The 20,879-nt window shown below is 37.9% G+C and overlaps 1 protein-coding gene across 2 annotated transcripts in view; it reads right to left on the bottom strand.

Annotated features, from left to right (window-relative positions):
• Positions 1–20,879, bottom strand: part of Plppr5 (phospholipid phosphatase related 5) — a 95,035-nt gene that overhangs the window by 52,631 nt on the left and 21,525 nt on the right. For both annotated transcript variants that reach the window (XM_050138205.1, XM_050138282.1), the window contains exon 2: positions 2,133–2,265. In XM_050138205.1, coding sequence (XP_049994162.1) covers positions 2,133–2,265 — 133 coding nt within the window. The remainder of the gene's footprint in view (positions 1–2,132; positions 2,266–20,879) is intronic.

Below are 20,879 nucleotides of genomic sequence, written 5' to 3'. Positions count from 1 at the left end.
GTTGAGAGCTACTGGGTGTGGGCATTGGGAATAAAACCCAAGTCATGGTAGAAGCAGAATATACTTTTAACTTCTGAGCCATTTCTCCATCTCCAAGGATTTTTAAACTTACAGCAAAATAATATTTCCCAAAGAATTGGCCTATTGAAAAACCATATTGATTTTATTTACATAAATAAATGTTTTTTTTTCCTTCTTAGTTGTACATTTTTGGAACTGTTTGTTTTTCTGAGCCTTCCATCACGACTCGCTGTTGTATTGGGAAGTCATCATGAAAGTTGCAAAGGATTAAATAATTTTTCAGTATTGGATCCATGGATTTTTTTTATCTTCAAAATATTATGTAAGATTTTTTTATGCACAAAAATATACACATAACAAAACTCTGAGTATCTAAATGTCAAGGTGATAGAAACATTGATTTTTCTATTTTAAGTTTCAAAAGAAAACAGCACGAATTCCTTTCCTGATTCTTAGCAGTTGCCATGAATCACACCAAGGAAAGGCTGTGAAAGGCAGAAACTCGGGAGAGGCAGAGAAGGTACCAAACTGAGGCCAATAAGATGCTAGCATACATAAGCTGTCCTTCAACAACCTCAAAGCTAAGCCCTGGCATCCACATCTGTACTCCTTTGAAATGTAGGCTAAGCTGTACTCATTTCTTAACTAAACTGCTCTTTTTATCTAGTGTTAATAGGTCCCTTGTTTAAAATAGAAATATTTGGGAAGAATATAGAAATGTCTCTTGATACTTGAAAAGTTCCCGAATATGTCTTAAAACCAAAATGTCAGTGTCTCAGGTCCAAAGCTGGTATTGCTGTTGATGGCACAGATCATTTTCGAAGTGGGATCTCATAGGCACAACCACCCTTTTGACAGAAAGCACAGAGTACCTATGCAAAGTGCAATCTCTTTATGCAGTGTGGCTTTAGTGACAGGCTTTCATTTTCTTACTACAGATTTGAAACTTCAGGTCACCATGGGAACGAAGTGAAAGAAAATGTATATAATCAGTAAGAAACATGTCGAGTAGTGGGCACGCTTTACATTGTGGTACATGTTCTTCACAAATGCAGGCCAATGCAGAGAATGTTTTCTTCAAGAACACAACCAACTGGGTTCAATAGTTCTTAGGAAAGTATTGATTTCAAGTACTTTTAGTTTTGCAGATGCCACAGATGCCATTGATCATTACTTATTTTATTATTAAATGGATCACTTTCAAAGAGAAATGTGTCAAGAGCATATTACTTATACAAAGAAAAAATTTTAAAGTATATATATGTATATACCTTAAATCTGAATATTTTATATCATTTTACATAATATTTATCTATTATAAAGTATTTATATATTTTATATAATATTCCTTCAAAAGATACCTGGGGGCTTTGGAGATACCTAATTTGATGCTAGTGAAAAGTTCAGTTTTCCAAATAAAGACCCTTAGCCTTCAGAGCTGCCTATAGCCCTGATTCTTCTATGTCTCATCGCTCGTGTAGCAGCTACAGAACAGTGTGCTGTTTTCTGCCTCCAAAGCTTTCATCTTGAGCCCCATAACATGAGACACACACTGAAAAGTTGCAGGCTCCTTGGTGAATTTCTCAGTGTTCATCAAAATTCATCTTGCATGCTTTTTAATACACACAGTTGTGGTCATTTTAATCTAACCACACCAGGAAGTGATAATTTACAGTAAACATGGTTGTCCAATAAAACTGGTCTTCTCCACATTTCTATTGAATTACAAGGATGCTTAGTAATTTGCCATTTTGTTAAGTGAACGCTAAAGTATCAGTGTCTCTTGTTTTCTAACAGAAATGTCACTATAACTCAGTTTCCATGAAAACCAGCTCAGGACTAGTGCACGGAGAACAGCATATTAAATATGATATTCCTCCTTGTGCCACATCACCACTCAGGATAATATCACTCATTTTGCCTTCATTCTGAAACTTTATACACACACCAAGTCATTTAGTTTAATTGCATGCATGCTATTTTCTAAAAAAAAAATAATATTCAGGGGTTACAGTCTTTCCTTCTTAATGTGGAAATTACATCCTGGGTCATCTTAAAAGTTGTCTTATATACGATTATTATTATATTAAAGTAAGTCAGTGGATACATACCAAGAAATCGGACAGTTCGGCGTACCAGTGGGTTTATATAGCAACAGTCTCCAGTTAAGATAGTTTTTTCCTGGTTTTCAAAATCCCTTGTTGCTAACTGTAGGCAAAACACGGCAGTTTCTCCAACTATTATCTTGCAAAGAAATAGAAGATTAAAGGGTGTTAGAGCTTCACTAGTGTGAAGGTTATTTTCATTTAAAAGGTAGTAACTATCTCAATATAAAACTGAAGCACAATCGCTAAGTGGACCCTTCAATTTTCATTTTGTCAGCACACATAAATCACATTTGTCTCAATTTTAGGAAATATTATAATGACAGATTTTTTAAAAACAAAAATAAACTATAATACCTGATATATTAAAAAATTCTTAAGGAAATTATTCTGGTGTGAAATTTTCACTTTTGAAAAAGTGACTCTTCTCTAAAATTCAAAATATTTTCTATAATCAATGCATAAATATTGTATATATGCATGTATGTATTAATGAAAATGATACAGTGAACCCATTAATTTGTGCTGTTAGTTTTCATGAAGAGTTACAAAGTAAAAGATGATGATAAAATCAATTTTCTGCAAACATTTTGCAAAGACCTTGTATAAACATGTTGATTTGAAAACATCAATATAATACCTTTATAAGAAAAAACAATTTGTGGATGTTTAGCCTTGTGATGATTCTATTCTGAGACATTTTAACAATTAGTCTATTATTTACACCTTACTAAAGTGTGTTACTTTAATCTTCATCAGACATATGAATGGAAATATGACCACGACCATACCTTTTTACAAGTGAAGAAGCTGAGTGTTTGTTCGGGACCTAGTGATAAGAACTAGGCTTTGGCCTGGCTTCCTTGTTCCTGCTTACCAAAACCTGGCTATGTTCTATTCATCATTGTTCAGTTGTGGTAGTTTCTACACATTTCCCCACTGAATTAGAGCAAGCTTTCCTTCATTTTACAGATAAGGACATAGAAACTTAGGGAAGTCAAATATTTAGTTCTCTCTCAGACTAATAAGAAGTCAAGCAGAAATTTTTGACTTAACCAGAGACCTCAGATTCCATTTAACATTATGGACACAGGATAAAACATAACATGAATGAAGAAGTTTCAACCGGATGACTCAGTAGGTAAAGTATAATGCAAATGTGGTTACCCAAGTTGGATCCCAGAACCCATGTAAAGAAGTAAAGAAAGAAGTGACTCTCCAAAGTTATCCACTGACTTCCACAGGCACACCAAGGCATGGGAACCCACCCAATATTAAGAAATTGAAATAAATTTTAAATTAAAATTAAGCAAAAAAAAAATCTGGAGCCAATCATTTGCATGTTAATTTGTCCCTATTAGTTTTGGTTTTAATCTAGCTTGTTAAGGTTAATTAAGCTGGTCTATGGAGAGAACAGGTGCAAGCCATGTCAGTTTGAAGAACAGGTACACGCTATGCCAGCCAGGAAAACAGACTTCTTGTGCCAGAAGAACAGATAGGAGAACTTGAACAGAGACTCGCTGCTGGACCAGAGAACACATAGCAGCCACAACTCCAAATAGGCGGCCACCAGGAAATCTCCTTCACTCTCTAGGTGCCTCCCCACATTATCCCCAATATTTATTCTCCTTCTCATCATTATGCCCCACCCCCAACTTCGGTGGATACACTCTTCTAGATCATCCACAGTGATCAAATAGAATTCATCTGGAGATGCAGGGATGGTTCAACATACAAAAATCTATCAATGTAATCTACTTTATAAATAAACTGAAATAAAAAATATACATGATCATCTCATTAATACTGAAAAGCCTTTGGCAAAATATAACACCCACTTCATGATAAAAATTATTGGGTATATAATATAAGGTATATACCTAAGCATAATAAAGGCAATTTGCAATAATCTTATAGCAAGTATCAAATTAAATGGAAAAAAAAACCTCAAAGCAATTCAGTTAAAATCAGGAACAAGACAAGGCTGTCCATTCTTTCCATATCTGTTCAATACAGTATTTGAAGTTCTAGCTAGAGTAATAAGACAAGAACAGGGGGATAGGGGATACAAATTGGAAAGAAAGAAGTCAAAGTATCACTATTTGTAGACAATATTATGGCATATATAAGCGATCTCAAATATTCTACCAGGGAACTCCTACCATTGATAAACACCTTCAGGAAAGTTGTTGGATACATGATTAAAAAGAAAGAAAGGAAGAAAGAAAGAAAGACACAATTAGTAGCCATCCTCTATACAAATGACAAACTAGCAAATAGACTGAGAAAGGAATCAGAGAAACAACACCCTTCACAATATCCACAAATAATATGAAATATCTTGGGGTTACTCTAATCAAGCAGTGAAAGACCTGGATGACAATAACTTCAAGCCTTTGAAGAAAGAAATTGAGGAAGATATCAAAAGATAGAAATATCTTCTGCACTCATGGATCAGAGTGCAGAATAAAATGGCCATCTTATCAAAAGCTATCTACAGATTCAAAGCAATCCCCATCAATATTCCAGCACAATTCTTACAGATCTTGAAAGAACAATATTCAACTTTATGTGAAATAAAAACAAAAGACAAGGTAGCAAAAAACAACCCTAGACAAAGTAAGAACTTCCAGAGGTATCACTCCCCTAATTTCAAGCTATATTACAAAACTACAGTACTAAAAACAACATGGTATTGGAAATAAAAGCAGACAGATTGTTCAATGGAATCAAATCAAAGTCCCAGAAATGAATCCACATACCTATTGAACACTTGATTTTTGATAAATAAGCCATAGATATGGGGAAAATCACCTTTGTTAAATGGTGCTAGACTAACTGGATGTTGTCATGTAAAAGAATGCAAATAGATCCATATCTATCACTCTACACAAAACTCAAGTCCAGATGGATCAAAGACCTCAACATAAAACCTGATACACCAAACCTGACAGAGAAGAATGTGGATAACAGCCTTGAACACACTAGCAAGAGGGGACAACTTCCTGAACAGAAAACCAATAGCACAGGTACCAAGATCAACAATCAATAAATGGGACTTCATGAAACTGAAAAGTTTCTGTAAGGCAAAGGACACTGTCAAGAGGACAAAAGGTTGGACCACAGAATGAAAGAAGATTCTCGCCAACTCCACATCTGATAGAGGGTTAATATCCAAAGTATATAAAGAAACTAGTCATAAGCCAAATAATCCAATTAAATAGTGGGGTACAGATTCAACCAGATAATTCTAAATGGAAGAATCTCAAATAACAATAACAACAACAAAAAAAACCTTAAGGAAATGTTCCAACATCCTTAGCCATCTGGGAAATGCAAATAAAAATGATTTTGAGATTCCATCTTACACCTGTCAAAATGGCTAAGGTAAAAATTGCAAATTTGTGCAGCAAGGAAAGCACTACTCCATTGCTGGTGGAAGTGCAAAACTTGTACAGTCACTATGGAAATCAATATGGTAATTTCTCAGAAAATTGGGAATCAATCTACCTCAAGATCCAGCTATCCCATCCCTGGGTATGATACTCCATCTTACCACAAGGACATGTGCTCAACTATGTTCATTGTAGCTTTATTTGTAATAACTAGAAAGTGAAAACAACCTAGATGTACCTGAACCAAAGAATGGATAAAGAAAATGTGGTACATTTTACACAATTTAGTGTTACTTAGCTGCTAAAATAATGACATCTTGAAATTTGTAGGCAAATGGATGGAACTAAATGAGCAATCATCCTAAGTTAGGTAACCCAGGTACAGAAAGGCAAGCATGGTAAGTACTCACTTATAAGTGGATATTGTCTGTAATAGATAATCATACTATAATCCTTAGATTCAAAGAGGCTAAGTAGCAGTGAGGGCTCAAGGGAAGAATGCATGACTCACCCTGGGAAGGAGAAATAGAATAGATTTTGTGGTCTAACTGGAGGCAGGTTGCAGTGAGAGCAAGAGGGATCAGAAGTGCGGGAAGGGACTACTAAGAGAGACTGGGACTGAGAGAACATTTCAGTGGTGAGGTAGAAACCTAGTGGAATGGAAACTCCCAGGAATCTACCAGGTTGACCCTAGCAAAGACTTCCAGAAATGGCAGATATAGAGCCTGAACAAACCATCTTCCCCAACTTGGGAAACCAAGACTCCCAATGGAGGGACTCAGACACCAACTCAGCCATAAAACCTTCGGTCTATAATTTATTGCCTGCAAGGTGTGCTGGGGTAAAGGTAGTGCAGAACTTGTGTGAGTGGCCAACCAACGATCAGTGCAGCTGGAGACCATGAGAGGGAGCCCACACTTGGCAACCAAAGATTGGATGGCTCAGAGACCTGGGACAGAGTCAAATTGACTGGGAAAAAAAGCAATCAATGAAATGACCCCTAATGATACTCTGCTATACTAGTAGATCAGAGCCTAAAATAGTAGACTAGCAGATTAATTTCTGCAGAAGGGAAGGAAGGATTGTAGGAGCCAGAGGGGTCAAGAACACCACAAAAACATGACTAACAGAATCAATTAATCTGTACTCATAGGGACTCACAGAGAGTTAAGCAACAGCCAGGGAGCCTGCATGGGACTGACCTAGGCCCTCGGCATATATGTTTCAGTTGTGCAGTTTGGTGTTCTTGTGGGACTCCTAACAGTGAGAGTAGGGGATGTCTATGGCTATTTTGCCTGCTTTTGAGACCCTTTTCCTCCTATTGAGTTGCCTCACCCAGCATTGGTATAAGGATTTGGGCCTAGTCTTATTGCAACTTGTTATGTCATGTTTGGTCTATATGCCTAGGAGGGGAAAACCGTGTTTGGGAAGCAATATATGAGAGAAGTGAGAGAGAGAGAGAGAGAGAGAGAGAGAGAGAGAGAGAGAGAGAGAGAGAGAGAGAACAAAACAAAATGTTCCTCTAAGGAGTCCCTGGCATTCCCTATGTACTATAGTTTGCTTATGTCCCCCTGAATTCATACATTGGAAACTCATTCCCACAAGAACTGTGTGCCCCCCGTTTGGTTATCAGACAAATGACAGAACTCTTCCAAATAAACCCAACTTTCCCCAGCCACTGAAAGGGACTTGACTCCAGTAAAGAGATTGTGCAGAGTCCTGAGAAGTTGATGGGTAAGACCACACACCGATGATGGATAATTGCTGCTGTGCATATCTATTGCTCTCTATTAAAACCTAAACTTCTAAGCTAGAGGAATGGCTTAGCAGATAAAACACTTAACTATTCTTGCAGAGAACCCGAGTTTGGTTCCCAGTAAACACTGGATGACTAGCAACTGCCTAGAACACCAACACCAGGGAATTCAATTCCTTTGATTGGCTTCCAATACACACATGTAATATGCACTCACACATACACACACACACACACACCAATACAAACACACAGACATGTGTGTGTACACACACACACAAACAAATAAAAATAAATCGTAAAAAGAATTAAAAGAATAAGAAATCTAAACTTCAGGTTAGGTTCCCAAAGAGGGACATGAAGGGTCAATGTGCCTCTTTCTTTGCTTCTCTTCTCAATGTGGCCACACTGAATAAGTCTTTTTCTATTTTTCATGATTACATCTCTGTATCATTGACTCATTGAGGATGGATGGGCAAGCCTAAATTGTTAGGGCTGCTAAGACCCAGGGTCAACCCTGGAAACTCCAGTAACATCTTGTCTCAAGTATTTTGTTATAGCAATGGAAAACTAACTAAAACATCAAAGAAATGTTTTGGAGGCTGTATCCAAAAATGTCTGTGATAATAAGATATTCAAAATAGTAATGAAATGTAAAAAAGGAGAAACCACAGAAGGTTAGATGTTTGGCTGACTTTCACCACAATGTGAGAAGCAGCCTGGGTATCTTTCCCTTCTATATTCCTTTGTTTCCTTTTGTCACTGTATCTTTTTTTTAGCCCAAGACGGTGAGAGTTCAAGGTTAAACCAGAACAAACTGAAATGAGCTGTGTTTAAGTCTAGTCTTCACTGTCTGGTATGGTTAGTAACTCTTGGCTGCCAGATGAAAACCTGCTTTCTTTGAGCAACTTGTCCTAGGGCTCCTCTTCCATGTAGCTCCAGAACACTGTCCTTGCTTGTTTGCCCTGCAGCCCTTTTCACATTTCTGAGTTTCCTACTTATGGATTGCAGACATTAGTCAATGTCATTTGACTGCTGTGATAAGGAACCCAAAGGCAAAGTAGATTAAACATACAGAAATAGGTCTCAGGCTAGAGGGTTATCTCAAAACCTAATTGGAGTGGTAATGGTTAGAGAAGAGGCACACACATAATAGCTCGCGATGTCATTCTTCCTCTTTCTATGGAGTCACAGACCATCTTCTATCATGTCTGCTCTATGAAGACTTAATTTGATTTCATCTTTCTGAAAGCCAGACATGCATTCTATGCTTGCTCTAACAATCTGTTGAGAGCCTTATCTTGAACTCGAGAGATAAGTTCAAAGAAAAAGCCCAAAATATCAACTAAGGGGCTAGAGGGATGGCTCAGAAGTCAAGAACATGTACAGCTCTTTCAGAAGATTCAAGTTCAGTTCATCATTTATGTCAGGCAGCTCATAACAATCCAGCTCCAGAGGATGTGATATCCTTTCCTGGCCTCTGTGGATACTGCACTCACATGTACAAACAAACCCACTCGGAACTGCTGCAAAATATGGCTGTGTTTAGGAAAATAATCTTCTGTGTTAAGGACAGAGCAATACACTGGTAATCAAGAAAGGGATTGGAATACAATTTGGTCACAGTTAAATAAGTGACAATGGTGTGGGACTTCACACACTGAGCTTTTTGTTTTTTTGCTTGATTTAGAATATATGTGCCATTAGAACACTAAGGAAAAAGTGTCATGAGTCACTGACAGTACCTGTGACCACTGTGCACAGATGACCTCTGTTATTTGAGGCTCATCTCTGTGTAAATATTCATTCCACTCTTCCTAGATTCTTCCTAGCCAATGAGTGATTAATGGTGAAAGACGATGGTCTACCTTCAAATAGTAATTGTCTAAAAAGACTTGCCATGATCTTGGATACATTTTTATTTTCTTGTTCTACAGTCTGTGGTCTTGATGATCCAATTGTTCTTTCTCTTCTCCTGAAGTGAGGTCGACCCCCATCAGTCTGAAGGTTCTGCCCACCTTTCCCAGTTTAATTCCCAACCCTAATACTTTACAGATATTTCTCCTAAGAAACCTCTGTGTATCTCACCTTGTCTCATTTTCACCTACATCTGAGAAACATAAACTATTATAAGATCAAAGAAAGACAGGGTGTGAAGCTGATTACACATGAAAGAAAGGCTGTGACTTCAAAGTCTGAAAAATTGGTGAACAAATCCAACCAGAAAGACAGTGTAAGGAGGGAAGAAAAAGAAGCCTTTCTCATGGTGGTTTTCAGCTTGAATTCAGCAAAGGCTGTGGTAGATGGAGCTGGCCTTGAAGACAGCGACACAGACACTTATTATAAATGTTAACTATTATCATCATCAATAGTACCATTAAAAACAACAATAATAGTATTAATGCCAATAGCTTTGGCTTCAGTCTTACACATACACACACACACACACACACACACACACACACTCCTTTGTTCTCTCACTCGTATTGATTTAATATCAGATTGCATTGATTCTAATGTATCCATTTCTTCTTCTATCTTGAATTTGAATTCAAATATCTGGTCTATAAATTGTGGACCCCAAGTCTGTGTTTCCCACTATTTTAGTTTAATTCTTTGTCCTTTCCTCTCAGAAGCTTTCTTCAGTGAATTTTATATATCATATGGCTTTTGCAACCTTTGCTTTTCTATAGAATCCTGAGCATTTATCTTTCCTCTGAACTCTAGATGCAGGACTCTGATTAAAGTGGAATGACTTAAGAAGCTCAGTTCTATCTCCAGAAACCCCTCAAAGCTCTCACACTCACAGTAGATCCATGGGTCTCATTCTGAGCCTCCTGCTCTTCCATGTGAACAAAATAACCCTCCACTAGTACACCCAAGCTGAAACTCTCACCTATCACGTATTGTTTCTCTAATATGCTTCTCTTCATTAGACACTTTTAACTATGTTTTACTTAATAAAAGTTATATATATATTAATATGTACAGTATGTCTTAAACTATGCATGTTTTTGAATAACAATAAATTATTGCATTATTATTTCACATATCTTCTTTGTGTTAACTGCACTTAGAATCTACTTTCTTAGAAATTTCTAAAGTATATAATACATTTATTTATTTATTTATTTATTTATTTATTTATTTATCTATTTATCTATTTTGGTTTTTCGAGACAGGGTTTCTCTGTGGCTTTGGAGCCTGTTCTGTAACTAGCTCTGTAGACCAGGCTGGTCTCGAACTCACAGAGATCTGCCTGCCTCTGCCTCCCGAGTGCTGGGATTAAAGGCGTGCGCCACCATCGCCTGACCTACATTTATTATTATTATTTGCTATAGTCAGCATATTGTGTAAGAGATCACTCATTTTATTCTTCCTAATCAAACTTCTATCAGTTTCTAAATCATTATTAAAATATACCTTAATTCTATTTCAAATATCTATTTTTCTTATAGTTTCAATGTTAAAATCTGGTCCCTTGTCATTTCTTATCTGCCTTATGGAGTGCTTTAGACTAACCTCTGCTTTTCAAACTGTCTACTACCAGATTGCTCAAATGAAACCAAATTTTGTGCAATCCAAATTTCCTCTACTTAAAATTTCACTGTATAGATGAACAGGAATTGTTATAAGAGGCCTTTTACAACTGAATTTAACCTATCTTTCTCAGCTTCCGTGATCCTTAAAAAGCCTTGGGACATGCTATGTTATATCACAACCAAACAATTTTATCCCATAACATACTAGGTATTTGTATGCATGCATGCATTTATAATTGTCCAAGGGCTAATATGGTCTTATATGCAGGGAATTGAGACAAGATTTAAATATCACTTGCTGTATTACACATTTATTCTATGCTTGCTGCAGTCTATCCTTCCTTCTTGCATTTCAATGGTACTTTGTACATTTATTATTATAATTCCCTAATTTTAATAGTCAGAAACATCTGCCTACTGCACTCAGTTGAAAGCTTCTCTCAGTCAGGGACTGTACAGTGTTTCTCCCTCTACTTTTTAAGCTCAGAGACTGACAATAAATGTGAATGCCATATGGATGAATGAAATCCAGCTCAATGTACTCATTAATAGACAAAAATAAACCTAGTGCAAGGGAAATGGAAGAATAAAACAGGCCTGAAACACAGAACTACTGTCCTAGCCCAGATCTGCATCCAAGTTCAAAGGGATGCTCATAACTCTGGAGACAGCTGTAAGACAACTGAATACAGAGGCATTCTGATCTCATTCGATACACTCCAGTTTTCTAATACAAACTTAAGGAGCATCCCACCCATCCTGATTCCTAATACCTTCTGTAGATTTCCTTCTCAGGGAAATCACTTCTAGTCTTCTCCATATGGTTTTTATGAGGATTTGAGGACTGTTGCAGAATATTTCTTTATTACTGTAAAGATGTATCACTGCGATTGGTTTAATAAAGAGCTGAATGGCCAATAGCTAGACAAGATCCTACACAGCTAACTTGCAAAAAAGGAATTAGAGAAAAGCTTAGAGGTGGCCTTGTAGCGCATGCCTTTATTTCAGATACTTGGGAGGCAGAGGCTGGCAGATCTCTAAGTTTTGGAGGCCAGCCTAATCTGCAGATCCAGTTCCACGATAGCTAAACTTCAGCCATAACGGGAACCATCGCAAACAGAAAACTGGTGAAAATGTGGTTGAATGAGGGGCCCAAGTTCCAACCCCTACAAGCAGCAGAACATGGCAGCTTTGACCACATGGTTTCTGGTTTGAGAGTAAAGAATACAAGAAAGGATGATGGGATCTTCTTCTCCCAGCAAAGAAAGCCACTAAGGCCAGGTGTGTGACAGAGATGTCCTTGCCTATAGGTCCACCAGAGAGGTCATTGCATGAAGCAGTGAGGATGAAGGCTGGATATTCTTAGGAACCCCAAGATATTGGAGATACCAGAGCCATGGGTTTTCTTCTGAGGAAAGTTGTTGACCAGGTATGGTACTGGTCCTAGAGAGCTAAAGAGTTTTTGCAGGCAACAAAGATGAAAGGAGTTGGAGATCTGAAGAGTTTTTTGACGTCAGACATGGAATAGAAGAGTGTGGGGTTTGCCCAACTGATTTTCAATCCTGATTTAGTCTAATATTTCCTCACTATGCTCCTTTTGGAATGGTAATGTATATTCTATGCCATTGTATTTTGAAAGTCTGTGATCTTTCATTTTGATTTCACAGAGCATTGCAATTAAGAGATTGCACTGAGTCTCAGAAGAGACTTTGAACTTTGGACTTTTAAACATCATGGAGACTGGGAAAGAATATAGATGGGGATTTTTGAAGTAGGACTGAATGCGGTTTTGCATTATTATTTGACTATAAGTCTATGGGGGCAGGGAGTTGACTGTGGAGTTTTGAATGAAAGTGGCCTTCATAAGTTCATAGAGTGACACTATTAGGAGATGTTGCTTTGTTGAAGTAGATGTGGCCTTGTTGGAAGAAATGTGTCACTGGGGGTAGGCTTTGGGGTCTCAGAAGCTCCAATGAGGCCCAGTGTCACTTTCTCTTCCTGCTACCTGCCTGTCTAGATGGAGAACTCTCAGCTTTTCTTTTAGCACCATGCATACATGTTGCCATGCTTCCTGTCATGATGATAATGCACTAAACCTCTGAACTGTAAGCCAGTCCCAATTAAAGGTTTCCTTTATAAGGGTCATGGTATCTTCTCTTTTTACCTAAGACAAGGTGACGTGTTATCATGACAGACATCCTGAGATTGAACACACATTGAAAACTCAGCTGTGTAGTATTTAACAACTTGCAGCCTGCCTATAAATATTTATTAATTTGAGACTCAAGGCACACCCTAAGTGGGCTCTGATATTTATAGTCAGTGACAAATGACGAAAAAGAAGCACAGCGAGAGCAGTTCTGTAGGTTAACAGTAGCCAGGATTGTGGGAGAATGCAAGGGAAGATGCCCAGGGTCCGGGGAAAAGGTTAGGTTTCATGTTATATTGGGTCAAAAGGCAGCTGAGAGGTAGACGAGGCAAACAATTGGACTCATTCCCTTGGATCAAGATGTGCAGCCTTTAGGTGACCCATACTAAAAGTTTTAGCAAGGTCCAAACAACAGGAAGGTGTTACAGATCCATGGCGTACCATAAACTTGTCAGCTCACCCTAGACAGTTCAGATTGTTTGAACATCTCAGTTTCATTTGTAAACTTATCAGGGATATTTTAAAAGGGAATTTTAGATTTTATATAAACAAGTAATGATTATGTCCTTGTGCTACACCTGGTATTTCCAAGCGTTATAATTTTTGGTGGGTTTGTATAGAGAATTTAAATAAATGTTAAAATTAATAGAAATTCAACACTAACACTTTTCAGATTTGTGCATGTGTGTGCATGCACACATGTGTGCGTGTGTGTGTGTGCAACATGTGTCCCTGTAGAAGCTAGACCATAGCCTTAAATATCATTCTTAAGGCATGCTCTAAATACTGGTTGAGAAAGAGCTTCTCACTGGCTTGTCACTAGTCTAGTAAGATAGGCTGGATAATCAGTGAGCTCAGGGAACTCCCTTGTGCTGAGACAACAGGTGTGTAGTAGCACACCCAGCCTTATTTTTATATGTGGATTCTATGAATCAAATTCAGGTTCGCATGCTCACACAACAAACACTTTACTGACTGAACATCTCCCTAGGCCCACAGTCCAGACAACTGACTTGAGAGTCAAGATCAAGTAAGCTAACAAGGCAAACTTAGGTCCTCAGTGGTCCATACCAGGTTCACTCACATCTGCTACAATGCTCACTCCATTTAGTGTGGGGGAGGCCATCATTGTCGCATGCATAGAACCTGCTTAGCATATAATCATGTCTTAGGGTTTCAATTGCTATGAAGATACATCACAACCACAACAACTCTTAAAGAAAAGCATTTAATGGGAGTGGCCTGCATTTTCAAAGGTTTTATTCCATTATCATGATGTTACATGGTGGTGTGCAGACAGACATGATGCTAGAGAGGAAACTGGGACTTCTTACACCTTGACTCCAAAGCAACAGGAAGTAATCTGAGACATTTAGCGTGGCTTGAACATATATGAGACGTCAAAGCCCACCTCTACAGTGACACTCTTCCTCCAACAAAGCCATACCTACTCAAACAAAGCCACACTTCCTCATAGTAACTCCCTAGGAGCTTATGGGGGCAATTACATTCAAACTACCACATCACATGTGCAGACAGTATTGGAGAAAGGATATAGAAGTCATGAGATTGACAATCAGTGAAGACTGAGAAGTAGGAATGCAAGCAGCAAACCTTGCACCAAAAGGAATCTGGTTTACCTTTCTGGAACACTCTTTGCAAAAAGGAATCCAGCTTCTCCAAACCCATCTAAGAAGTGTGGTTAGTGCCCCTATATAGTCTGCAGATCTGAGACTATAAGACATGACCCAAGTTCTTAGAAGGGATGTTCATCTCTCCCAAACAGCACAGCACTAGAACAAGACAGCATGGCTACCACTTAGCCGAATGACTAAGGAAAGTTGTATACATACTCTTCACCTATGTGTATCTTCCTCTGTAAAATGAAGATAAACAGAATGATGATGTCATTCTGGATCTGATTTTACAATTAAATGAGTAATTAGTTTTTATAAATTTTTTAGCAGATGTGAAACCACACAAGTCACTTTGCCAATTCCAGTTGTCACTCTATGGCAACACTAAGGTTCTGTCAAACACACATCTGTGATAGTAGTGATTGAAGGAAGGGAGTAATAGAATAAGAGAGCCTGTGACACTTGACAGGATAGTTGAACACTTTGGTAATGTGGAAATGCTTACACCAATCATCTTTCAGTCCCTATAAAGGACAATATGAAGGCCTATATAAAGATACGTAGTTTGCTTAACAATAGATTATAAAGCTAAGCACATTTAGAGGCTGGGGAGATGGCTCAGTGAGTCAAGTATTTTCCACTCAAGCATGAAGACTTGGCTTCAGATCCCTATCATCTACGTAAAAGGCTGGAGAGGCTGTGAGCATCTGTAACCCCAGCACAGATGGAGACGGGTGGATCTTCGGATCTAGCAGGACAGCCAGTGTCCCATAAAACCCAGGCTGACCTCAAACTTACTGTGTAGTTACAGATGAGCTTGAACTTCTGATCCTCCTGAATCTACATGCTAAGTGCCAGGATTACAAGCTTGTGCTAGCATGTCTCGTTTATGCTGTACTAGGGATCAAATCCAATTCTTGAATGAGAGGCAAGCATTCTATCCACTGAGCTACAGTCCAAATCCTGGGCATAATTTCTTAAAAGAGAAGTCTCCACACATCTTGACATCAGCATACTGAGGAAGTTTTTAGAAAAAGGAAAGACAGAAGGTTAATAGAGAAGCAAATAATTATTACTATAAGATTGAGATATAGTTTTAAAAGCTAACTCAAACAGAACTCTGGGATTTGTGTGCAACAGAAAGTAGCCAACGTAGGACACTGGGATTTCCCTTTCTTTCCAGACCTACAGATTACAAAGAATAATGTAAGTAATTACTTATTTTCTTATAGTGCAAAAAAGATAAACTTCTCCCCATGTGGCTGTGAGGTGTCTACTGACAGCCGTATCAAAGGAGAATTGTCATGGAGCTAGAATGGAGGATCTCCCTCACTCTCTGGTAGTAGACAACCATTCCACCGCTCTTTCTTTTATCTGATGTTGCTGAACAATTCAGTTTTCATTTAGTTTTGTTTTTGTAATAAAACATTGATTTTGATTGCACTCTGGGGTTGGACGTTTAGTGATCATGTAGTGGCCACTGCCACATGAAAGGTGTCTGTATTCAATAGACTACACCAGAACCATCTGAACAGAACTGTCCTTTTCATGAAAACTCGCTTTGGAGGTAGCAGGAAAGTAGAAACGGCATTCCTTGCGATTTCAAATGCAGCATTCGGTTGCTTTCCTGTAGGTTATATTCTTCTGTATTGTTGGCTTTAATCTCTCCCATCTTTAAACCAGCTGCCAGAACAAATGTCTTTAAGGCCACTGGTTTTTATTGGGGAAAAAAAAAAATGAAAGACTAGACGTTTGAAAGATTTTATTTTTTAAAACGCTTTTATGAGATACTAAATGATAATAACATAGGAAACCCTTACACTGCACTGAGCTATTAAAAATGCTTGATGAGAATGCATAAAGAAAAGCATGATTGAAACCCAAAAATAAATGGATGGGAAAGATCTTGGAACATGAAATCATTTGTCAGCCTGGCCTCATTTGCAGTTGGTACAAGGGCAATATTCCCAATTACTGCTCATGGAGAATTAGGAAGAGGCATCATTAAAATTCAAGTTGCAATGTTCTAACAACTCGAAAGTAATTGAATTTTTAAAGCAAGCCCATTTAAAGGCTTCTATTTTATATTGGTAAATACATTTAAAAAATCATTAGTCCAAATGCCTTTAATTTCAGCTTATTATATATACACATTCACCCAATAAATTCATATATATATAAATATATATGTGAAATCTTCCATTATCATTTTCAAAAGTAGCTTAGCAATTTACCATGAGCAAAAACACCAATATTGTTCTAACATCTGTGTTAACTGTGAGTTGATCCTCCCCAAATACTAAATGGACTCAGCAGGTGGTATTTATATATACATATATGTGTTTACATATGTAACAATAATAAATGAGAAGAGGATACAAATCTGAAAGGAAATCAGAAGGACACATGAGGCTGAGGAGGGAGATGTGATAGAAATGATTACGTATAGTGTTTATGTAGAAATCCTCAAAAAATAAACATGAAAGAAAAGCAAATATTTATTTCAAAATTTTATAAATTAGTACTATTTTTCAAAGAAGATACTGACTAAATGTTTGTTCATGCATGGTGAACAGCACAGGAGAAGCCTATGGAAAAAATGTGAAGGACTTGATATTTATTTAACTGATGAAAAAAAAATAAGTGAGTTTGAAGCCCACTCCCTCCTCCAAGTTGACAAAGTTTCTAAGCTATTCCCTAACTTCTCCATCTTGTTAGGTCCTGGTTCACACTCCCATTATTTGAAGATTCATGGAAAAAAATACTATGAAATCAGAATTACTGGCTCTTGGGTAAGAAATCAATCTACTCAGCCCTTTTAATCCTTCAAAACAGCCTAATTGTTTGGTTAGTCCCATTGCCAGCTGTCAAAATATTTAGAGTAATGATATTCCAGCTCTTAGCTAGAGTATTGATGAGAACATAAAGTAAATGTCCAGGCCCGCTGGCTCTATAGTCCAAACTGCACAGCAATGCCCAAGGAGGGCAATAGAAGCTATTTACCCTGACCCTACTATTACTTTTTTTTTTTAGAAACAACCATGTTTCTAGTTATGTTTGTGCATGTAACTAGTTTTGGTTCCTTCTCATGATGACACAAAGAGTGTGGTCTCTAACACCTCCCACCAGGACCACCTGTACTTCTTGGTGACAAGGCTTCTCAGGTCCCCATTTCAGAGCATGGCACTAACCATTGTGCAAGGGCCCAACAACTACCCCCAATTCTCTGCTTCCACCTTAGTCTTGGCCTTGGGTGGTATTGCATAGTGTTAAGCCTGAGCTTACTTATCAGAAAGTGTTCTCCGTAGACTCAGGAGCATTCTCATTTGGTAAGCTCACCTGAGAGCTTCAGGACATTTCAAAAATTACAGATTTTTGATCTGTTGCTTATCCATTTCACAATTGGCAGACATTTCGAGAATTTTGTGGTTCAATATCAAAAGATAGTTATAACAGAAATTTGAAATCATGCAAACACTTGAGTCCTAAAACTAAAATACTTGGCAAAGTTGTCCCTCAAAAATCACTGGGAAAGAATCCACGTAATGAGCAATGCTGAGCATAGACTGCTGGCCAGCAATTTTAGGTGATATTAAAATCACAAGCAGGTTTTCTTTCAATCTTACTTTTTGTTTTTCATATTAACTTAAAGTGCTATTAAAATGAACTTGTTATTTGCAATATTGAAAACTTTTAAGTTTATTAAGCATACATTTTTATAATCCATGATACCATTAGAATAGTAAAATCAATTTAAAACATCCAAAAATTCTTCAGATTTTATAAAACTAAAACTGCAACTAATAGCTGACATTATTATTTACATAAACATTCTTACTTATCCCTCTTCTTCAAAAAGTTTTGGTTTGTTCAATTGTTATACCACTCAGGAAGAAACGGCATTCAGTGAACTTGGGCTACCCTCAGCCCCAAAGTATAAATAATGTGTCAAGACCCTGTGGCTCTGTCTACTCAACTGGCAATTTCTAAGGCTTGAGCTCTGAGGAAATACAGGTCAATGAGGCAGAAGATGTTTGTTGGCACTGAGTGATTCTAAAACAGGGATTTTTGTTTTAAAATGTCTTGGATCCAGAAAATGCTAGTTCCACTGGATATCATTATGCTTGGGTTTGATTTTTTAGACTAGTCCTTTGTTCAGTCATGAAGAGAGACACTCAGCAGGGAGAAGATACCTATTACGGGGCAAATTCAGAGAAGGGGAGATTAGATCTATGTTCCAGAAGAATCCACACAGAGGAAAGGAGGGGAGAGGAGAAGTAAAGAACACATATAGAAGCTACCACAGTAATTCTTCCCAAATAACAAGCCAGGATTACAGCAGCAGAAAAGCAAAGGAATGTTAGCAAATAACGACAGCAAAGGGAAAGAAGGATAAATTTTGAGGTATAATCTACATTTGAGTGCTAAATAAAACAAGAACCAAGATCACCATGCAGGAATGTCAGTTGAGAACTATGGAAATAGTGGGCAGACTTTCAGGAGGAAGGGCCTGTCCTGACCACTCAGCATTGCAATAAACCGAAGAAGTAAACATTCAGGGATAGAGATTATTGCCAGCTGTTGGTCTGCAGGGGAAAGTCTGATATGGTGAGAGTAGGAAGCTTTTCACACTGTCTTTGCAATTCAGAAAGCCTTGCTGAGTGAATCAATGAAGTAACTCCCAGAACCAAACAGAAAGACCTTAAAGGACCTGACAATGGATTCGATTTGAGTGATGGGATCAATTAGGCAAGGAGTAGGAGGGGAAGAATCTGAAATGGATTGCAGGGCTTTCGTCCTACTTTATCCTTCGCTTTGCACCACCCATCCTCTACACTCGTCACAAAAATGAAGGCATAAAATACATTAATTACTCCATCATCAAGCAAAGCTCCAGCTTTCATGGATCTCAAAACTTTGTCCTTAGGAAGGAGAGATTTATATACTCTGTGCCAGTGCCAATTCTAAGATTCATTTTCCAGTCTCCTAGTTCAGGTTGAACTTTCTTTTTATTCTTTTTTGTTTGTTTGTTTGTTTGTTTGTTTGTTTGTTTCTGAGACAGGGTTTCTCTGTGTAACCATCCTAGAGATCCTGGAACTCACTTTGTAGACCAGGTTGGCCTCGAACTCACAGAGATCCACCTGACTCTGCCTCCCAAGTGCTGGGATTAAAGGTGTGTGCCACAGTGCCATTTGTGGTGGCCCTCGCTGGTAGGATTTGCTGAAGAAGGCAGAGGCTCAGGAGAATCATGAGTACCTCATCTTTTAAGATCATTATTGTCATTTCCTATCTGTTACCCTGTCACTGAAGTCTTGCTACAGAGCTGCCAATAGTCTTTTATTTAGCAAAGGATTTTCTTAGTATTTCCCAGTCTTGTGTTCCTGGGAGCTACATTCCATTGTCTTTCAGTATGTTCCATTTTTATCTCTAAAGCTTTGTAGCAGATTTTTCTCTAGAATACCTTTTGTTCTGCAGCTATTCCTTCCAGAGTCTATATTTTGTTGAAGAGACCAGCTATCCAGAGAGCATCCTGGGAAAGGATATGTTTCTATATCTTCACTGTGTTTACTCTTCAAATGTGTCCTAACCAAGCTCCTTCAACTTTATCCATTCCACCAAGTTTCTCAGTGGGCCTCTACCTCATCTTGTTCAGACACGTGATAGGTTTTGATCCAGTTCGATTTTTTTTTTTTTTTTTTTTTTGCCTAAAAGCATCGAGGCAAATGAAAATACTTGCAAATTGGAGCTAATGAAAGACAGATTTTACATTGTCCTCTCCATTGACAAAAATTGCAGCATGTGATTCATGCACTTGGATATGAACAGGAAGCAGAGAGAAGTGTGAACTCATGCATATAAATGAGCTGAAGCCATTTAAGGTTGCAACAGTGCGTTTGCTACCAATGTTTGCATTCTGAATAAAATTGCCCATAAAAAAAAAAAAAAACATTTGTGATAGTGCCTTACTCACAAGAAGAAGATACCTGCATGGATTTAGAGATGATAAAATACTGACTTCCCTACCATCTATCTAATGGGAGAGCATACCACTGCGATTTAAGCACAGATAGAGACAAAAACTTCTGAGAGAGTTACTTGCAGGAAATGGAGAAGGTGAAACCTGTTGATGATAACATGACCAGAGACCTGTAATAAAACTAAAGGAGGAGAAAGGCATCCCTTATCTCCAGCATATAGAGAGATCTGGATCCACACTCTACCATGCCAACACAGAACAAATAGATTGGCCCACTGAGCCACTGAGCACAATGGT

This window comes from Alexandromys fortis, unplaced genomic scaffold (assembly GCF_014885135.2).
Source record: "Alexandromys fortis isolate MF-2015 unplaced genomic scaffold, M_Fortis_MF-2015_v1.1 scaffold_19, whole genome shotgun sequence".
NCBI lineage: Eukaryota > Metazoa > Chordata > Mammalia > Rodentia > Cricetidae > Alexandromys > Alexandromys fortis.
The sequence above is the reverse complement of the archived record's forward strand: the minus strand, read 5'-3'. Positions and strand labels throughout refer to the sequence as shown.